Here is a 20,206-nt window from a genome sequence, read left to right as displayed (position 1 = left end):
ACTATTAAAAATAATTGAATTAATGAAATATTATGGATATACTAAACAACAAATTGAAATAAATTAAATCTGATTATTCTTGAGGTTTCCTTTTATTGAATCAAATATTTTATAAATTAATTGCATATCCAACATTTTCTTAAAAAAATTCACAGGGAACGAGTAACTTCTTCTTTAGGAACAAAATACATTGGAACCTCGCATAACGAATTGTAAGAAAAATGACTCGCTTAACGAGCGACGTTTCGCATAACGAGTGACGATGAGAAGTCCAGGATTGCGCACCTGCTACATCATTTTCAAGACTTATGTAAACATATTATGAGCCTTTTTGAAAATGTTTCACTATGCGAATAAAAATCCGGAAATTTTGGAACGGATTAAACTCGTTAAGCAAAGTTCCACTGTATATGGAAACACCGCAATATTTTTAATGAAATGTAGGCAACTAAATATACATCGGATTTGAAACTCTTCATTACTAGGCTAATGAACATAAATGATAATTAATGTTTTATTATTAATATGAGATTATTACACAATCGTTTCATTTTAATGATCAATCAAAAAAAATATAAGCTTGAATCGAAATGAGTCTCCTTTCATGTCTCTTTTATATGCGAATACATAACACATTACAATAAAAGAAAATAATATATAATAAATATCACATACATGTTTACAATTGCATAAATAAAAATTACAATTAATTGATAAATAGATCTGTATATATAATATCGACTATAAACGAATTCGAGCGCACGAAAAACGCATTTATTCAAGAACATTTTAGTTGATGGATTTCTCAATAAAAATGTAATTAAACAGATGCGTTTCTATCAAACAATACATTATGTTGCCTGGGAATATATATGTAGAGAGAATCAACCAAGAAATAGACTACCGAAATGTACAATATAAAAATATAAATTTGTGCTAAACTACGCCAACGTTGCTCCGAACAATTAACATTTAAAAAAGATTATATAATAAAAGAAAATTATCAAAACGTTGTCTTTGATCACTTTCTTCCGCATCCTGAATTTAGGTATCGCTTTTCTTCTTTTATTGTAAATATGTACATATTAAAATCCGTACATATATTTTGGACACAGCCTTTTACACAGATTTACTATGACCTAAAAAAAATTCCGCTATGTACATTTTAAAAACGAGATTCCATCTGTCCTGACGAACAGCTAAACGAGATTCATCAGATGGACGGAAAGATTTGCACATCAATCCTCTTTGTACCCATGAAATGTATGTATATATAATTCAATATAAAAACACAACAATCGGAAAATCGAAATGTTATTGCTAACGAATAAAAAAAAGAGTACTCTGTGTACTTTCCTCACGATTCGTTCATCGTAGAACTGCACTTATCTAAAATTTGATTAAAACTTTGCTTACCAACGTTCGGACTGACCGTCTGAATGCTTTTAAAAAGTTGATCGACCGACAGATCGTCTGGTAAACGAGTGAGGAACTGCGAGCCATGCAAAAAGTCCATTTTCATCAGTTGTTCTTGGTTCATGTGCAGAATGCCCAGAGCGGTTCTGAAAATAAATTCCTCGCCATCCCTTAAAAACAAATCCCACACCCTGCACGCAACGTCCAATGGCATTGCTTTAGCAAACACCGTGTATATCCAATCTAGCAAGTACAGGTCTGGAGTCAGACCAGAGTTATCAAAGTGAGCAAACAGTTTTGGGAGGTTGTAGTTGAAGATTTGATTGTACGCATTGAAATACGCCTGTATTTGATTCTGATTCAATGTGAATGCGGCAATATGCAGAGGCTTATTTAGCAAATTCGCGAAACATACAAAAGCATCGAATGGTTCCATATTGAGAATGAGTATGGCCGCAATATAGGACATTCCTTGCACGTAGCCCACATCAGGTCTATAACAAACATAAGCGGCCAGCAGCGAATGCAGAACATCGGAGTAAGGTCCGCCTTCTTGGAAAATACACAGATTAGGAAATGTTCTGGATATATCTAACTGTATCACATCCATGCTACTCTCCTGGTCAATATCAGATTCACTTTTTGGCGGTTCAGGACTGCTTAGTCTGTTCTGAGCGCGGGATAAACAAATCTCGTATAGTTGTTGACTGAGATTCAAGTCATTACCAATTGCCAGTCTCCACACTTTACCCCTTATACTTGAAGGTAGTCCCAGCCACCACAGATCTCTAGTTTTTCGAGTATTATACCTAAAACAAGCATACAATAAATGAAAAATACTTAACAAAATTAAATAAACTTACATATTATCCCAATTTGGAAGAACATTTTGTGTAAAGTGTTTAGTAGATGAAGCATATTGCTCCTCCAATTGCAGCTGCAAGCGCTGCTGCTTCTGTTTAGCAACAGAATTTTGAGCTTCCTTCTTTTTAGCAGCAGCAACAATTGCTTTGTATTGTTCTCTGTGTCTTAGCTCCTCCTCTTCAGTTTTAGCAGGCAAATTAGATGGTCTCATATGTTGGATAAGTGCTGCAGAACTGACAACAACATTTTGATGCTGTGGTGAACCAGGATTATCTGCAGCAGTTTTTGAAAATATTTTCCAAACTGAATTTGAGGAGAACACATTCTTGTTAAAGAAATTTCCCAAACTCTTTTTAGTTTTTGGCTTGGCTCCAGATTCTGAGCTTGCTGGAGAAGATCTACCTTCACTGTCAAGCAGACTTCCAGACTGTGAAGCATCACTTAAACTTGATAGAGTGCTTGAGAATGAGCCTGGATCATTTCTCTTATGACCAGGCTTTTTATGTTCAGCCTCTACAGACTGTTGCTCATTATGAACTAGATGAAGTTGCTTAGTAACTGGGCTGTAAGCTAAGGAAATATTTTGGAGAGCTTCATTGAGAGTCACCTTATGTTGGTTGGTCATGATTTTATCACATGTTTGTGAGGTCTCAGCATCATTGCATTTAATTTTCTCACATCTCTCTGGCCATGTCTTGAACCAGAGGTCTTGAGTGGGTGAATGTGGAGGACTTTCATTGTTGTTCAACAACTTGGTGTTTATATCACAGGTTTCATAATTATCAGAATTCCCATTTATCATTTTATTCTTCTCATCCAGATCATTTGGTAGGCTGTGGCTGCGGGAATCTTGTGTCACTACACCAGACTTTGAGAGGACACTCTCATAATACTGCCCTTTGTGACCCATTGGTGATTGCTTTAACACGTTGTAACTTTGAGCCAAGTCAGAATTGCATTTCAGCAGGGCCTTTGACTCAATCAAAAGGTTATTTGGGTTTAAACAGCTGCTAGCTTCGTTATCTGGATCCAAAGTTTTCATCTCCCCAATGGCCACTTTCCACTCACCTCTTTATCACTTAACACTAAATAATTTCATTTATTCTTCTATTCTCATAATAAATATTTACAATAAATAAAATAAACTGATTTTTTTTGACAGCACATAACAATAATATTCGCCATTTTGTTCCAACCTTCACATACCTAAAAATCTTTCATATTTCAACAATAGATGGCAGCGCAACGCCAAAAATAATAGTTATACACATAATTATTATGAATATAACAAATTACATAATCTTGTAATAAATTAATGCAAAATTAAGTATTTAATAAAGGAACTTTCATATTCTAAACAAAGATGGAGCTACCATTAAGTATTACTTGTCACAAACGTCATTCTATCATATGTCAAATTTGACAAGTGAATCAAAACAAGAGCACCGATGTAAACAGTAAAGTGAAAATATGTATTAAAATGTTACGAAAAGAAGCAAAAGATATTATAAACTTAGTTAGAAATGATAAAATAACACGTTCCATTGCCATATTTGTGTTCTTGTTGACGATTTTAATTGCTATATCCTTTAGGTAATAAATCTACACAAAAATCTATGATTTTTTTTTATTCTCTACTAAATATATTTGTTGCAGCTTAATCTCTGGCTTACTAATATTGAGTAGCTACATATTTGGCTTCATATTGTGTGCCTCTTTACTCAAGTATCAAAAAAGTGCATCCATATGTTTACAGAGATTTGTCAGTATTTATCGAGGCCACTTCTCTCCATACAAGAAAACCAAAGATAAAATTTGCTCAATTTGCACTGAAAATGGATGTTCCAGGCACTTGCATAACTCTAACAGTCCTTGGAAGCAGTTGATTATAAACAAAAGACTTAATGATGCTGTTGAACATGTAACATACATTTAAATAGTTAAAGATTATTTTATTATATAGCTTTATTTTCAGTTTTTTAATAGGATACTAGATCAATTTGTGCTTTCTTGGTACACAATTTACACAAATGATTTAACATTTGTTAGTGAAATAAAATACTCTATCAAGTATGCATCAGCTTCAATAGTGACAAAGTTTCTTGAGTTGGACATTGGGAAAATCATTACTAACAAATTGATTCCATGTGCCATTAAACATGTTGATGATCATCTGTGTATGGTTCAGATTGGTGAGCTCAAGAATGTTGAAATGAATAAAATTGCTGTGGAATATTTGGGAAAGAGGCTTCATTTTGCAGCAAGCAATAGAAATAATGAACTGACTTATTTAAGACATTTATCCATGGCTTTAATAGAGAGAATCTTGCCAAGTGATAACTTAAAATCCAAGTAAGGAAAAATATTTTTTAATATTAGAACCTTTAATAATAATTTGCTTGGTTTAGAAACTATTCAATTCTGTTAAGGGAGATTATTTCTGGTTGGGTTTTCTTACCAATGATGGATGTCTTAGCAGATCCTAATATTATTAACTCATTGGTGATTTTAATTACCACATACAAGTCAAAACCTGGTGATGCTTCTATAGGGACTGTAGAAGATGTAGAATTTTTGGAAAACTTCTCTAAAATGCAACTCAGCAATTCCTCGCTGGGTACTGATTTGAAAACGATTTTAAAAAATCCCACTCAACTATACGCTTTTATGCAATTTTTGAAAAAGGAGGGTTCAGTAAATATATTAAACTTCTGCATGGACGTTGGTAAGATTCAAATAGATTGGAACCTCGCTTAACGAGTATAATCCGTTCCAAAATTTCCGAATTTTTACTCGTATAGTGAAACATATTCAGGCGCGCAATCCGGGACTTCTCATATCATCGTCATTCGTTATGCGAAACGTCGCTCGTTAACAAGTTCTTACAATTCATTTTGCTCGTTAAGCGAAATACTCGTTATGCGAGGTGCTTGTTAAGTGAGGTTCCACTGTAAATTGTTTTTAATTGAGGGACATTGCTTGGATTTCAGAGGCCTTCAATGGAAAACTGCTGATGCCTGATTTATCTAAAAAACAGTTACAGGATTTGCATGCTGAAGCGCTGAAGATCTATAATGTTTACATGGATCATAAGAGTATAGATTTCATAGGCTGTGATAATGGTATTTGCTCAAGCTTAAATAAGCTATTAGAAGATGGGGTGTACAACGTGGCTAAGCTGCAAACATCGGAGCCATTGTTTCAGGCATACGATTTTGCATTTAACTTATTAGAAACTGAATGGATGCCTCAGTTTTACCATAGCAATGAGGTAAACAATACGAATGGATAAAATTGTTATTTATTTTTAATTCGTTGCAGTTTTACAATATCATTTGCGGGTCGAAGGCGACGAGTGGGTACTCAAAAAGTTCGATCAAGAGGTAAGTGTGTAGTTGTTGTTTTAATACGCTTTTAACTAATCCGCTACATTTATTGCTAAGCCCATTTATAATACACGGATCACCCGTAAAAATAAGGTAAACTCGTAGATTGAAAGAAGTTGAATTGTAACGAATTTGTTACTTTACTTTTGTGTTTTGTCCTTTAGGAATAAAAAATATTACGACTCTAATAATCAAGGAGCAGTGTCCAAAATTAGTAGCAGTTTCGGTAAGATTAAAGGTGCTTTACAAGCGAAGCAACCAGTCGAGGGGGCGGTTTATCCGCACGAATCACGGATCCTCGAATCTGATCACACTTATATTGAAGAGAGCGAAATGTACACGCCTAATCGCGATTTAACAGCTTGGAGGATATCCATTCCGAACATTGAAACTCATCAAGTATTATAACAACATTGCTGTTTGGTTTAAGTTAAAAGAAAATACTTTTTTTTTAGTACGGTACGAAACCTATGGCCATGTTTGCTATACATGTGCAGCGAATAGATGCAATTTCTGATCACGAAATCAGGCATTGGATTGTGCATAGGAAAGACCAGGACTTTTACACGTTGAAATCTAAATTAATTGAATTCCATGGTGAAACGGAGATTTGCAATTCACCTTTGCCATCAAGAAGGTAATTTTTCTTTTAATTTAATGTATTGGTAAGAAAATACAAATAAATAATTATTAATTAGAGTTAATTATTATTAAATGATTAAGCGATGAAAAATTATTATACAGTCAAACCGGTTTTTACAAGGAAAATTATGTCAAATCAGATTTCCCTAATTAAATCTAAAATTTTATCTGCGTATAAATAAACTTGTTGCTAATTTTTGTTTTCGTATAAGTTAATTAATAGCAGAATTTGTATTTATTTTCATGTTAAATTTACTAGTAAAATATTATTAAGTTCGAGTATGTGAATATGTATATAATTAATGAAATTGTATTATTAACAATCAGTATGGTATTCATAAAATGAATTATTCGTTATAATTAATCGCAAAGGACTTTTTAATTGTAGAAAATTGAAGGATATAATAATTAAGCTTTGAATATAATCATAGAGCAGACAAATAAGAGGATAGGGAATACGAATAACATATCATATATTGTCCCAGATTACCAATTTAGTTGTTTGTGTCTTTGGAACTGAATGTCATGAAATGTATATCCATAGATTACTACAACTTGCGTTGAAGATTGCGTTATTTTTACTATTTTTCTTTTTATAACTGTTTACTTGTGATTAAAATTATATGATAATATTATTATTAACTAAATCATGACTAAACGTCTTAATTGACATAAAAATACGTTATTTGATTTAGAAAATATTAAATTAGTTTTAAAAATAATTATTTGTACATAGATGAATTTGGTTATCAATTTTAAACTGTAAAATCTGTACAGAAAATAATGAAATATTGTGTGTTGATACGGAAATGGTAAAAGTATAACATTTTTGATGTGGATATTGGGTATGTAAAAGAAAAATCGTTTTGTATATTTATTAGTTTAGCAGTTATCAATGATTACTAATAGTCTCAAGAAGGAATTATTTTAGGAATATTTTACCAATGGAAATAAGAAAGAGAACGTACGAGGATTTCTTGAAAAAGTTACTGGAGAAGCCTTTGCTGAAAGGTAGCGATTTACTTCATACATTTCTCACAGCGAAAACGGATTTCTCTGTATCCATTAGTGCATCGATGCCGGTAGTCGATTTAGAAAATATTTACCAGTCCGTAGCGTATAAACTGAGGAAGGAGAAGGGCCAGCATCTGGATCCGTTCATGGTGACCTTCCTGAACTCAACGGGTCGCCAAAAGAATAAGTACATAACAGAAAACGGGACCACTTTTCTCCGATACTTTCATTTCTGATATTTGCTTTAGCAAAATCGAATGGGCCGAAGTTGGAGACGAAGTTGATCCGCTCTCGGGAAAAGACTCCAACCCGTATCCGAAAACGATGGTAAATAAAATATTCGGCGACAATTTCGGTGTGGAGTACAAGAGGGAAACGGAAAGCAGTTCGAGTTCAATAAATCCCAACGGCATTACGGAATCGCTGTTCTATTTATGTAAACGCCACCCGTAATCGCGCGTGCATCTTACTGATTCATTTAACTTCTTACAGTAAAGCACATCTTCAAGGTTCACACGGCCATATTGAAGCTGTACGTGGCGGTTTGCAGCGTCGGTCAACAGGCTATAGAATCGATGAGTCGTATATTCATCGATCGCAAGATCAAATCGGCTTTACCCCAAAGTACTCTTGCCTTTTTAATCAAAGAGTTAGAAGGTTTGGCGTTTGAGTGGATCATGTGATGAGAGTTTTTTGATCGTTTCTTCGTTGCAGATGTGATTTTTGCCAAACACATTCCGTCCACTGCGGAGCAGCTGCTCGAACGGAAGAAGCGAGCTTTTACTGAATTGGATCAAGCCGTTCCGGGACTTTTAGGGAAGGATTTTCGAAAGGGCGTTCTTTTGCTATTGGAGATCCTCCAAAATCCCTCGTATAATAAACAATTAGTTTATAATTTAATAGACATTGTCGTGGCGGAGATGTATCCAGAGTTGGACTGCTCCGATGACTTTTAAAGTACTATTTCGTTCACTATTTTGTATAATTTATTTCAATATAAGTATTTATTTTAGAATGATAACAACATTTATTATAACAATCATAAAATTATATGAATAATTACAAAAACAAAAAACAGTAAGAAATAAAGAAAAAACTGCATGAATTATTGTAATGAGTTATTGGCTTTGCGCCCTATTTATATTAAAATTATGTTTTTTTTATAATTTCCGCCTATTGCTGGAAATTTTCCAAAATTGGAATTTTGGTAGTCCGTCGAGTAATTTGAATATATATGCAATTTTCGCCTTATTAAGTTTAAGTACCATTTCATATTTAGAATCTTAATTTTTTGGAACAAAATCTTTGTATTCAATGTCTGAGGACAAAAAGGTTGGCGATCGTTGGTCTATATCAGAGTTTCTCCACCTTCTTCAATGGGAACGCATCTACTGCTTCCACCACTACACTTAGTTCAGTTTCAACCTAATATATTGTATGAGTTGCGAAATGACAGCTTGAGTACTACTACAACGTTGGGGTCATGAATCAAAATAGTTGGGAAACGCTGATCTTTATAGTTGTGTAGTTGAACTGTTCCTTCTACTTCTAAATTTTATTTTGTACAATAAGTATTTATTTTGTTTTTCTGTAATAATTTCCATTATATAATTCGCTCAAAGCTATATCTATTGATTGATAAAAAAAAATGTGCGTACAAAGGAAACGCGGCTTCAGATGATTGATTAATTTCTCTCTCCCTTAGGAATTACATTATATTTGTGTGTTTGCTTCGGGAAATTGAAAATTTTAATTAGCAGCATCCCCCCCAATGTACGCATATACCAGGTGACCAGGGAAAGTAGGAAATTTTTCAGGTATAAAGTTAATTACGGTTGGAGACGAGAAACAATGTGACATCGTCGGTAATTGCCAAATCTTATTCGAAGGTTGACAAAGCATGCTTTTTATGCAAATTCCTTTTGAGGGCGGAGGAGAAGCGAGTTTAAATGTGTCGACACTGTATATAAATGAAATGCGATTATAACACCTTCTATTCTCAGGGTAAATTTCCATCGCGGCTTAAAAGGAGAATTAAAACGCGTCCCGCTTTTCCATTTCATTACGCCGTAAAAATGAAACTTTTCGAATATGAAATGTATCGTACAAGGACGTAAAATTATCTGTGCGTTTCATTTTACTTCTTTCGTTGTTTATTTTTTGATATGGATGTGTATGCACGACTATGAATTATTCAACGAGGATTAATTGAAATTACAGAAAACTCATGAGCTGCTATTTATAGAACACGTCGGGTCAAATGGAACGAAGAGGAGGCTCTTAGTCTCTGTTGTTTCAACGCTGATGACCGGAAACGGAAGCTTCGCCAACAAAAAAAAAACGTGCATCGGATGAGAAGAAAGAAACGATGAAAAGGAGAAAAAAAGTTGTTCGGGGCGAGTTTAAAAGGGCAGTAAAAACGAGATTTTCGTCTTCCTTCGGGTTATTCGCCTTCGGGCTTTTTCATTCAAATGTTGAAGTTCCGTGTAGGCAAATTAAATAGTTCTGATGGACTAGTTCTTCTTGAGATACTGGGAAATTCGATTAGAAATTCGCGTGGGCGTCTCCTCTCGGTGTTGTATATTTTGTAATGAAGCGTTTGTCGTATGGAAATCGAGCTGATTTGCAATGCAAAGGGCTAAACTATCTCCCCTTTCGAAGCAGCACTCTTTTTATTTTGTACGCACAGCTTCTAAAACAAATAAAAAAACATAAAATGTATACAAGGGAGATCCGAATGGCAATTATGGATCAAGGTGAATGAGGGCTCAAACCCTTGGTACGATTAAATTAGAATTATCGAGTCGCCTCGAGATGAAAAGAAATTAAACTGTAAATAAATGGTGTTCGCCGTCAAAATATTTTTAATAAGGCGAATTAATTGGGACCCAATTACAAAATATGTTTTTCGACGCAAAAGTTTTAATTGCCTTTCGGTAATTACGACACCGCGCCAGTTTGAGGGTTGAATTCATCTTCCATTTCTTGCTCTTCATGTTTGCAGAGCAAATTCGCCTTTACAATCAACCACGGAGGAGTGAAAGAGACACAAGAATAGGAAAAACAAGAGAGAGATGCACCAGAAATAGTGTGAAAACAAACGAAAAAAACTACAAGCCTGCTTCTGTTGCGCCCAAAGGCAAAAACACAATACGCTGCTGTTCACACGGGATTAAATTGATGCATCTGATAGGAACGCTTCCAATGTTTCCATTTTATATGTGAGTATTGGAGGATAATTGGTTGGAGTCGTGTATAGCAAATATCTTGCTTCCGCTCTCAACTATCGATCCCAAAATTTCACCGTCAGCAAACCCAAAATTTCCAGATTCGTACATTGCGAATCCACCCCAAGATAAATCAGATTAAATAATTAACGGTGACATTATGCAAATACTCTACGATAAATTTTTATTGTCCAGATTTAAAGCCCGCAAAAACTATGAATTATACAACAGCACAAATGGACCGGTCAACCTTTTGTAAATCCCTTGAATTTATTCTGTTTTGATTCATACGTTCTGTTTACGTACGTGCGTTTAGCATATAATTTACATTTAGTTTAGTTTTCATTGCTTACGTCGTCAATATTTACCTAGCGCATCCACCACTTTTCTCTTCAATTATTACTACCATTAAATTAATAAAAAATAATAGTTTTACCGTTAGAATTTATATTAACAAATTACAAGAAAATATTTACTGTTGTTTTTTCAGAATACTTCAGTTTGTGTTTAATCATTACGAATAAATATATGTTTGAATTATCAATCTTTACCTTGCGCATCCACCTATTATTTTTATGGCCATACAAATTCCTATTATAACTAATAAAATAAGTAACATACTTTCAGTTATATTTTTCATATTTGTTTTCTCTACAACAGATCTTCAGTCGATGAGCTAATTTTGCTAATGGCGAAACTGTCTCACTGTTTGTTATGACGTTTCCATTATCAATCAATTTTTATTACATTTATTGATCGATTGTGATTGATGATAATTACTAATCAATTAAACTTGTTTGATTGTCTAAAACTAAGCAATAATAGTAAAAAAAGATATAATAAATACATTGTGTAGATATTTAGATTAATTATAAAATATCTATCTATAAAGGAATGATTAAGAACATTACAAAGTAAAACAGATAGTAATAAAAATCATTTATCTAAATAATCTATATTTCATTAATAATATTTTTAAATTTTTTGTTGTTTGAGAACATTTTAATTGATTAATTTTGAATAATTATATTGATTATTTTATTATACAAAGAAACCTTATCTATTTAGGATTTTTTTTAAATTTAGACGTAAAAACTTAGAATTACATTATTATAATTGTACCAATGTGCTTTGATCAAGTGTATTTTTTTGTTCCAAACATATTTTTTGTTCTTCATTTTCTTATTTCATACGTATATCTAATTCCAAGATTACTTCCATATCTTCGCTTTATCCAGCGGCGACATTGTGAGAGACATGTGGTCGAAGACTTGTCTCTCTTTTTCCGACATGTAATTGCTGTGCGTCAGCATTCACAGCAGCAAAATCTATTATGTATGTACAATTTTCTTTTAAGTATTTTTGTTTTAAATTTGTTTCTTTAATCTCTTATTCATATTTAAGCAAAAAAAGCAATTTTAAATTAAATGTTTTCATAAAAGAATACAATTATTTTGTTTATAATTAACTTCATTTAATATTTACGACAATGAAGTTAATTGTTATATTGTGAATGAAAAACTTTATAATAAATAATTATGTTTTTGTAGTCTACAGCCTCGATCAATGCGGATTCATTATAGTACGGTTTGAAAATTTCAAATCAAACAAAAATTAGAAAAAAAAATTCCAAAAAAAAATCAACACAGTTCAACACAATTCAGATCTGATTCAAAGAGTAAGGGATATTGGTAAATGCGATTACCCGCACTATTCGAGGTATTATTAAATATGGTAAATGATTGATTCTATCATAACAGGTTGTTTCGAATTGTTTACGTCCTTCTATTAAGCTATGTCATCTCTGTATTGTAATTAAATGACATTAAAGTGGTGTCATCTGCGAATGAAGTAACCATTGTTTGTTTTGACGTTAATTTGATGTGAGTCAACTAGAATCGAGTACATTTTATTGTTATGTAATAGGACAGATTTGTGCTTAAGTATGCTTCAATCACGTTTACTTCTTTCTACTATATTTACGGAAATAAAGTACCAAATTTTAGATTTTGATATAAAATGGATAATAAAAACTGTTTGAAATATAGAAAAAGTTCTGTTGCATTAAAATAATTTATGTGCATGCAAATGGAATGACACGTTTCAGTGAAAACAAACAATGAATGGTAAATAAAGCACGTGAGAGTATTAAGCGTTGAAAGTTTATTGCGAAGTGTTTCAGGCTAGTTTTAATTAAAAAAAAAACTCATACGGATATGCATAACATTTCAATGGCAAATATGTATAAAACAGTTTGCGCTACTTCCACTCTTTAATTAGATTCCATTGAAATAAAGTTAATATTTTCTGCCACAAATCAAAGTTACTTAAAATCAGTAATTCACAAAACTTATATTTAATATTTATGAAAAGTTAAGTAAATTGTCTTACAGATAATTATCGAATTGGTGAAAATTGAAATATTTGTTATTTGAAATAAGTTGAATTTAACATCAACATTTTACACATATCCATAATCTTGTTATTGTGTCTGAAATTGTCATGGTCGAATAATGTATAATTTTTTTCCATTTCTATGATTTAAATTGTCAAATTTCAGTAATATCAAACTGCAGCATTGTTTAAATAGCAAAATGTATATTTGCCACATATTAATTATGTTAAAGTGGACAATTGTCAATGACCAAAATTATCATAATTTACACATGCCAACTATTAATAATCTCAAAATTCAGCACCCAAATATTAAGAATATCAAAATAGACAGTTGTTAATTGCAATATCAAAATGTAGCATTTGTCAAATTGGACAATTGTCAATTACCAAAATACGCAGTATTTGACATTGAAAATCCAAATGTCAAATGTCAAATTGGACAATTGTCAATTATCAAAATACGCAGTATTTGACATTGACTATCTAAAAATGCAGCAGTTGTCAAATGTCATACTGAAAGTAGTATACGTGTATCCTAAAACACACTTCTAAAGGAATAAGTGGACTCTACTAATTGTGAATTAAATCCTCTAAAATGCATGTGCTGCTAATGCCATATTATTTATTATAATTATAAGCAATAATGTCAAAATGGACAGTGGTCAATTATAAAAATTATGAAAATAAACATTTGTCAAATATTAACAATCTCTAAATTTAGCAATTGTAAAATGTCAAAATGGACAAATGTCTTATCAAAATACACAGTATTTGACATTGACTATCTAAATGTCAAATGTCAAATTGGATAATTGTCAATTATCAAAATACGCAATATTTGACATTGACATTTGACATTTTTAGATAATATGCAGCAGTTGTCAAATGTCATACTGAAAGTAGTATACGTGTATCCTAAAACACACTTCTAAAGGAATAAGTGGACGCTACTAATTGTGAATTAAATCCTCTAAAATGCATGTGATGCTAATGCCATATTATTTATTATAATGTATAACCTATAAATGTATAAACTATTTCCATTTACGACTTTAATCATAAAGAAATAAGAGCAATGAATGATTTAAGTTGTCATATTTCAAAAACATCATACTGCGGCAGTGTTCAAATATCAAAATGTCCACATGTTAACTTTTAACAATCTCAAAATGGAGTAGTAATCAATTAACAATCATGTTAAAATGAACAGTTGTTAATTATCAAAATTATGAAAATGCACAGTTGTCAAATATTAACAATATCAAAATGCAGAAAATATCAATAAGCAATAATGTCAAAATAGACAGTAGTCAAATGACAAAATGGACAGTAGTCAATTATTTAAATAAACATTTGTCAAATATTAACAATCTCTAAATTTACCAATTGTAAAATGTTAAAATGGTCAAATTTCAATTAACAAAATACACAGTATTTGACATTGACTATCTAAAAATGCATCAGTTATCAAATATCATACTAGTAGTATATGTGTATCCTAAAACTTATCCTTATACCAATTGAGAATTAAATCCTCTAAAATGCATGTGCTACTAATACCAAATTATTTATTGTATTTACATTTTTCAGTCTATTTTCTTATACGATATGTTTGTTATTCCGATACAGATCGTTTTATAATTACGATTTTGCTATTGAGCCGACTGACGTATTTGCAGTTGGAATTCAATATTTATTATTTCTCGGTGGGGAAAAAAAAGTTTGTATTTATTTATTTTCGGCTGTCGCAGTTCGCTGTGCACGTTATATTTATAGCATGCAAGCACATATTTTACAGAATAGTTCGCTGTAAATATTTTAAATAGTCGTTGACCGAACGATTCATCAAATAAATTTAAAAAAAACGTTAATAATTTGCACACGACTGAATTCAATATTTTCGTTTCGGAAATGGATCAATTTTGTGTTGGAATATTGTACATTGTTTTCTTATTGAATTTCCTTTCATCTGAGTGTAAACGCAGTATCGACAAGCATAATACCATTGTGGTTTATGCTCGGATTTTCGCCTCACAACGTATACAGTTACAAAGTATGGTTGGTTATTTGTTAAACCGAAATACATACATCATGTGCAGACAGTATCGGATACAATTTTTGCTTTATGAAGTGCCATTTTTTTGGTAATTTGATATCATCGGCTTTATTAGCGAATATTTCAGAGCATGCAAGGAATAATCAATTATCATTACAAAAAAAACTAGTTGAATATTCTATTAAAGAAAACATCTTCTTAATTTGTTTTTGTTGATTGGAACGCAATTTGTGTGCTGGAGAGTGATGCAGAACAGACATGTCATCCATTCGCAAGAGACAATTTATAGAGGTTGAACAAAACAGATAATTTCATACTATCAACGCAAATTTCGAAGTATTCTTTGTTATTTAATTGATTGTGATAAATATAGAATGCTCGATAAGATAATACAATTATAGAAATTCATATAAATATGTTATTCATTTGATTTATGCTAAAGCAATATGTGGCGTTTATGTGCAATTATTTTGTTTTGTTTTACAATTAATTTTGGTAAGTTTACATAAATTAATTTATTATACAAAATATTATATTATGTAATACTTTTTATAGTGACATCTTTGGAATGTTATATGTGTATGGCTTCATTGAGCAGTGACTGTACAGATGCAAATCCAAAGTCTAAAGTGATACAACCTTGCATAGCTGCAGAAAATTTAACGAATATTGAACCGTTTTGTGTTACCGCTATTGCTGGAGGTGAGTTTAGTTTTATTTCATTTTTCATATGAAGTTTTGTTAAAATATGAAAACATTAAAATTAGTTTCAGTAATTTAATACATTCACTTTAAAATAATACATTATATAATATTTTCAATTATATAACTATTTATTTGAAAAAAAGAATACCTAATATGTATTAAGAAATGAATGATTTTTTTTCTGTTTATGAGTTCAAATGGATATTTTCTTATATATTTGTAATATATATTGAATTAAATAATAAATCCGGAGTTTCAATTATTTACTTATGTGTAATATGAGTTTACAGCCAAAATAAAATGACTTACGCTATGTTTTCATGATGTTAACATGTTCCGCTTTTTAAATATGTTTTTTGTACTTTCTTTCATGATAAAGTTTAGTTTTTGGAATATTTCTTCAAAATCAAAAATTATTACATTTCGAAAATATATTAAATATTGATGAGAAATATGTACAAAGAATATATTCTATAAGTTCGTTTTTATCCCGATTTTGACCCGTCTTACCAAAATTAAAATTTAGTCACCGTAGTTGACAAAATTGGTGATAAAATCATTCAAAAATTGAAATGATGATTTTTTTTAACATACAAGAAGTTATTAGCTAATTTTAAACAAAATTTCAAAGTCTTTAAATATAAGTACTTTTGTATAATTTATTGGTGGTAACATGCATTTAAATTGTAAGTATATTTTGTACAAAAATTTGTAAGATTATAATGATACTTTTATAATATGACGTATTTTATTTTGCAATTCCCAAATTTTTAGATTTCAAATTATTTTAGTTCAATCAATTCTTCATGCAACGAGAAATCCATATCGACTGTGGCGTTCCTGAATTAATATATTATTGTTAATTTATAGTTTGAAATTGTATTTAGACAGTAAGAAATTGTTTTAGTTTACTTCGTAAGATAGTACTTTAAATTTAGGTCTCTTTTTTACTGAACTTTCGACATAGATCCATAAATACAAGTTAAAATTTCGAACCGCGAACATTCATTATCCTTGAGCGCGTCCACTGCACTATATAATGCAGTTGGTGGAGTGAAATGAAGTGAGTACAATGGGACCGAAAGAACAAATGGGCGAATTCGGCTGCAAATGGATCTCATTCATATTCCCTGCGGTGTGTGGAAGTCTCAAGCTCGGCGTTTTTTTTATTCATAGTGTTTGCTTGAATCAATCTTTTAAGCTTCTTCCAAGTTTCTTAAACGCTCAAAATTACATTTAGTGCTGCAGGATTAACTTCATAACTGAAGCTAATCAACATTCAGAAGTGGTAAAGGTAATTCTGTAAGATTATTTACAAATTAACACTTCTTATGCAGAAGGTAATAAAACTATTATTTGTTATTGTATATTTATTTAAACTTGGATAATTTTACTGTCTAATCATTAATTTATAATTTATTTCATTCATAATTAATGTAATGGAAGATGTGACTGAAACTTTTCTTTTGTTGTGATGAGTTTAAATACGTATGATAATATCAAATTGTTAATATATAATTTAAACGAAGTTGTAAATTTGGTGCTTTCGAGTGTTTCAGTTGTTGAGTATTCATTAACTTAAATGGTGATATAATATTCGTATTTCTTGAATAGCATTAAGAAAATTTGAATTATTTTGTTGGTAATATATATTTATCTAGACTTGAAATTAGACCGAATTGATTACATTATTTAATATTCTTTTTATGTTATTTTGTTTATTTGAAATTTTCAAACCGTACTATAGTGAATCCGCGCTTAAATAAGTCACACTATTATACATGTATTTTTTTTATTCAGTATATGTATGTTTATATGCCTTTACTTCTTTAAGATGTTTTCTAGTAGACTTCGATTTAAATGCAAAGTTAGTAAAAAAAATATCGTTGCAAAGAAGACTTGAATCCTGAGTAAAATTCGGGAAATGTGCAGGGTCTCGGCCTTAAGGCTTTTGACTGCCATTAGGAAGTTAGAAAAGTATTCTCCGACATTTCCCATGTACCGGACAAAGTGTAGTTCTCTTTTTATATTTTGCATGAAAGCAGATTCAAGAAAAGAAACAGGAAGTAGGTCTTTAAGCTCTTTACGTGATGGTGTCAGTGGGTTTAGCATTTGCTCAGCTGAATTATGCAAATCAGGGAAAGTGACGTTAATGACTTAATTTCAAATTCTGAAGATTAAATTTTGCTAATTCGTCGAGTCGTAGTCGTCGGTTTATCCAATTTTCACGGTTTGGGGTGAAATTCTTTCCAAGTATAATACCTAATAAAGAAAACATTCTAATTTTTTATGCGTACAACCTTTATAATCTAAATCTAATTAATTTTAAATATTGTAGTAACAGTTCCAGATAGGTTCCGTTCATACCTGGGACTCTTTGAAACGATCAAAGATTGTATAAAAAAAATATAATTTTTATACAATTTATTTTTAAGTTGCTTGAAATTTAATTTCTTTGGAAATTTTCAAATCTGAATATAGTGAATCCGGACTAATTGAAGTCGCACTCTCCGAAGTAATCAATTTTGAAAAAACATAATAATTTAACAAAATTACGATCAAGGTAGTTCTAGATATAATCGAAATACATATTATAAATTTTGCAAAGTGATAATTTCTTTCTTAACAAACTTAAATGAAAATTAAATAGTAGTTACAGCACATATTTCAAATATCTATATTTTTGGTAAAATAATACAATTACTAAATATGCATAATTTTTAGTATAATTCAATACATACTTCACTTTAGTATTAGAGTATTGTATAAAGGAGGGTTTTCCTAAACTTTTTCGATTTGCGGCGCACTTAAAACATTAGATTTTTTTCACACACAACACTCTCCCCACAATCAAACATCACAAAACACTCACTCAAATACCAAACCATGTAAAAAATTTTATGTAAACTCACCCGCAAATTAACCCAAATGTAACGCTTCCTTTTTTTCTTTTTATTTAACATTGTAATATGTCTCAATCCGAATAAATAAACTGAAATATATATTTAGTTAAATCTACAAATATTTTGAAATAAAAAGTTATGTAATCAAAGTGATAATGCAAATAAATATTACATTTCCATATACAGCTTACAATTCAATTTTACTCACTTAAAATTTTGGAGATTAAGTAAAAAAATATTTAAAATTTTAAGTAATGAAATAAGTTTTATTCAAACTTTATTTATAATATATTATAACAGTTTAGACAATTTTGATCTATTTGAGAAAGAAAAAACTGTAAAATCTTTATGGATCTCATATTTTCTATAATTTAACTGAAAAATTAAGAAATATTGAAACATAAAATTAATAATATTATCTGATTTCATTCGTATATATGATTATGCTTTAGTTTTATTTAAGTTTCGTGTGGTCATATTTATTTCAGTTTTACATTTTATGAAATAATTTAAACGTTTAAAATATGTCTTTAGAAATACTATTGTTCTTATATTTTAGTTAATTTAAGACTTAATATTATATTGGATATATATTTGAGTATGGATTGCGATGCGAAGTGCGAATTAATAATGTCTTTTCATTAAATCCGACAAGATGAAATCGCTATAAAGTTAAATGAAAATCCTCCAATTACCCATGCCGGCAATTTTAATCCATTAATTGGGATATGGATTGGAAGATAAGGAGGATTGTTTTAATGATCAGTTTTACCGAACTTTGCAGATTCTCCGGCGATGGGCAGGAACTTCCTGAGAGGATGCGGCTATATTTACTCCGGTCAGGACATCTGCAAGTACATAATCGACAATGGAATTGCTGAAGAATGTAAATCCTGTAACAAGAACCTCTGCAATTTGGATCTTCTACCAACAGCATGGAACAATAATAATGAAATATGAAGATTTTGATTTGTTTTAACTGTAGAAATATTAAGTAAACTGATAATGGAAATTCGATAAAAGATAAATTTAGTGTAGAAAGTTGTATTCATTAAAAAATATTATTTATGTAACAATTTGGATAAATAAAATATAAATTTATATGATTTTGCAATTTTTTCAACGTTTAATAGCAACGAAGAAGAATTAATAAGAAGAAACTAATGAAACAAAAGATCCATATTTGCATGAAATTTATTGATGAAATAATATTAATATTGAATAATGTAATAGAATGAGATGAATTTGTTTTATATTTATTAAATTTGGTGAAGCATGTAACATTACCAAATTAATTGTAAAATAATGAAATAAATATTTCTTTTATGAAATATTTCAATAAAATTATATTGTGTCAAAATTTGGAATTACAAGAATACAGGACCCGTAGAAAGAATCTCTGCAATTTGGGCGTTCTACCAATATAGAGCGTCCATAAATAAATAAATATCTAAGATGAACAAGGAAGATCCATTGATTCGTAACTTATTTAACACAATTTAGGAAGTCTTGAGAAAAAAAAACAACTTTCTGAGACTTGTAATAAATAAATCACTGAAGTTTGGTCGGATAGTTTTCATTAAAAGTTTCAAATGA

The 20,206-nt window shown here is 30.7% G+C and overlaps 3 protein-coding genes across 6 annotated transcripts; 2 read left to right on the top strand and 1 right to left on the bottom strand.

The window, feature by feature from the left end:
- Window positions 1-381: 381 nt before the first annotated feature.
- LOC108560896 (TBC1 domain family member 14-like) lies at window positions 382-3,431 on the bottom strand. Its single transcript, XM_017918614.1, has 2 exons — window positions 2,280-3,431; window positions 382-2,225 (listed from the first exon to the last, which is right to left on the bottom strand). The coding sequence occupies exons 1-2, from the start codon at window positions 3,320-3,322 to the stop codon at window positions 1,358-1,360; spliced, it is 1,911 nt and encodes a 636-aa protein (XP_017774103.1). The 5' UTR covers window positions 3,323-3,431; the 3' UTR covers window positions 382-1,357.
- Window positions 3,432-3,705: 274 nt separating this feature from the next.
- On the top strand, window positions 3,706-8,339 carry LOC108560895 (sorting nexin-14-like). 3 transcript variants are annotated; one of them, XM_017918612.1, is made up of 13 exons: window positions 3,706-3,873; window positions 3,937-4,201; window positions 4,256-4,632; window positions 4,689-5,005; window positions 5,271-5,551; window positions 5,602-5,663; window positions 5,724-5,759; window positions 5,831-6,065; window positions 6,122-6,303; window positions 7,240-7,509; window positions 7,571-7,758; window positions 7,815-7,979; window positions 8,037-8,339. In XM_017918612.1, exons 1-13 carry the CDS (start codon window positions 3,761-3,763, stop codon window positions 8,276-8,278), a joined length of 2,733 nt encoding a protein of 910 aa, XP_017774101.1. In that variant the 5' UTR covers window positions 3,706-3,760; the 3' UTR covers window positions 8,279-8,339. The 3 variants fall into 3 exon arrangements, with proteins under 3 accessions (XP_017774101.1, XP_017774100.1, XP_017774102.1); XM_017918611.1 differs by having other exon boundaries at window positions 7,228-7,509; XM_017918613.1 differs by lacking the exon at window positions 5,724-5,759 and having other exon boundaries at window positions 7,228-7,509.
- Window positions 8,340-15,404: 7,065 nt separating this feature from the next.
- On the top strand, window positions 15,405-19,622 carry LOC108560886. Of its 2 annotated transcripts, XM_017918597.1 has the most exons (4): window positions 15,405-15,497; window positions 15,558-15,704; window positions 19,395-19,468; window positions 19,517-19,622. In XM_017918597.1, exons 1-4 carry the CDS (start codon window positions 15,449-15,451, stop codon window positions 19,568-19,570), a joined length of 324 nt encoding a protein of 107 aa, XP_017774086.1. In that variant the 5' UTR covers window positions 15,405-15,448; the 3' UTR covers window positions 19,571-19,622. The 2 variants fall into 2 exon arrangements, with proteins under 2 accessions (XP_017774086.1, XP_017774085.1); XM_017918596.1 differs by having other exon boundaries at window positions 15,406-15,497; window positions 19,395-19,622.
- Window positions 19,623-20,206: the final 584 nt, after the last annotated feature.

This window comes from Nicrophorus vespilloides, unplaced genomic scaffold (genome assembly GCF_001412225.1).
Source record: "Nicrophorus vespilloides isolate i.1.1-1 unplaced genomic scaffold, Nicve_v1.0, whole genome shotgun sequence".
Classification (NCBI taxonomy): domain Eukaryota; kingdom Metazoa; phylum Arthropoda; class Insecta; order Coleoptera; family Silphidae; genus Nicrophorus; species Nicrophorus vespilloides.
This window is presented reverse-complemented; position numbering and strand designations above follow the sequence as displayed.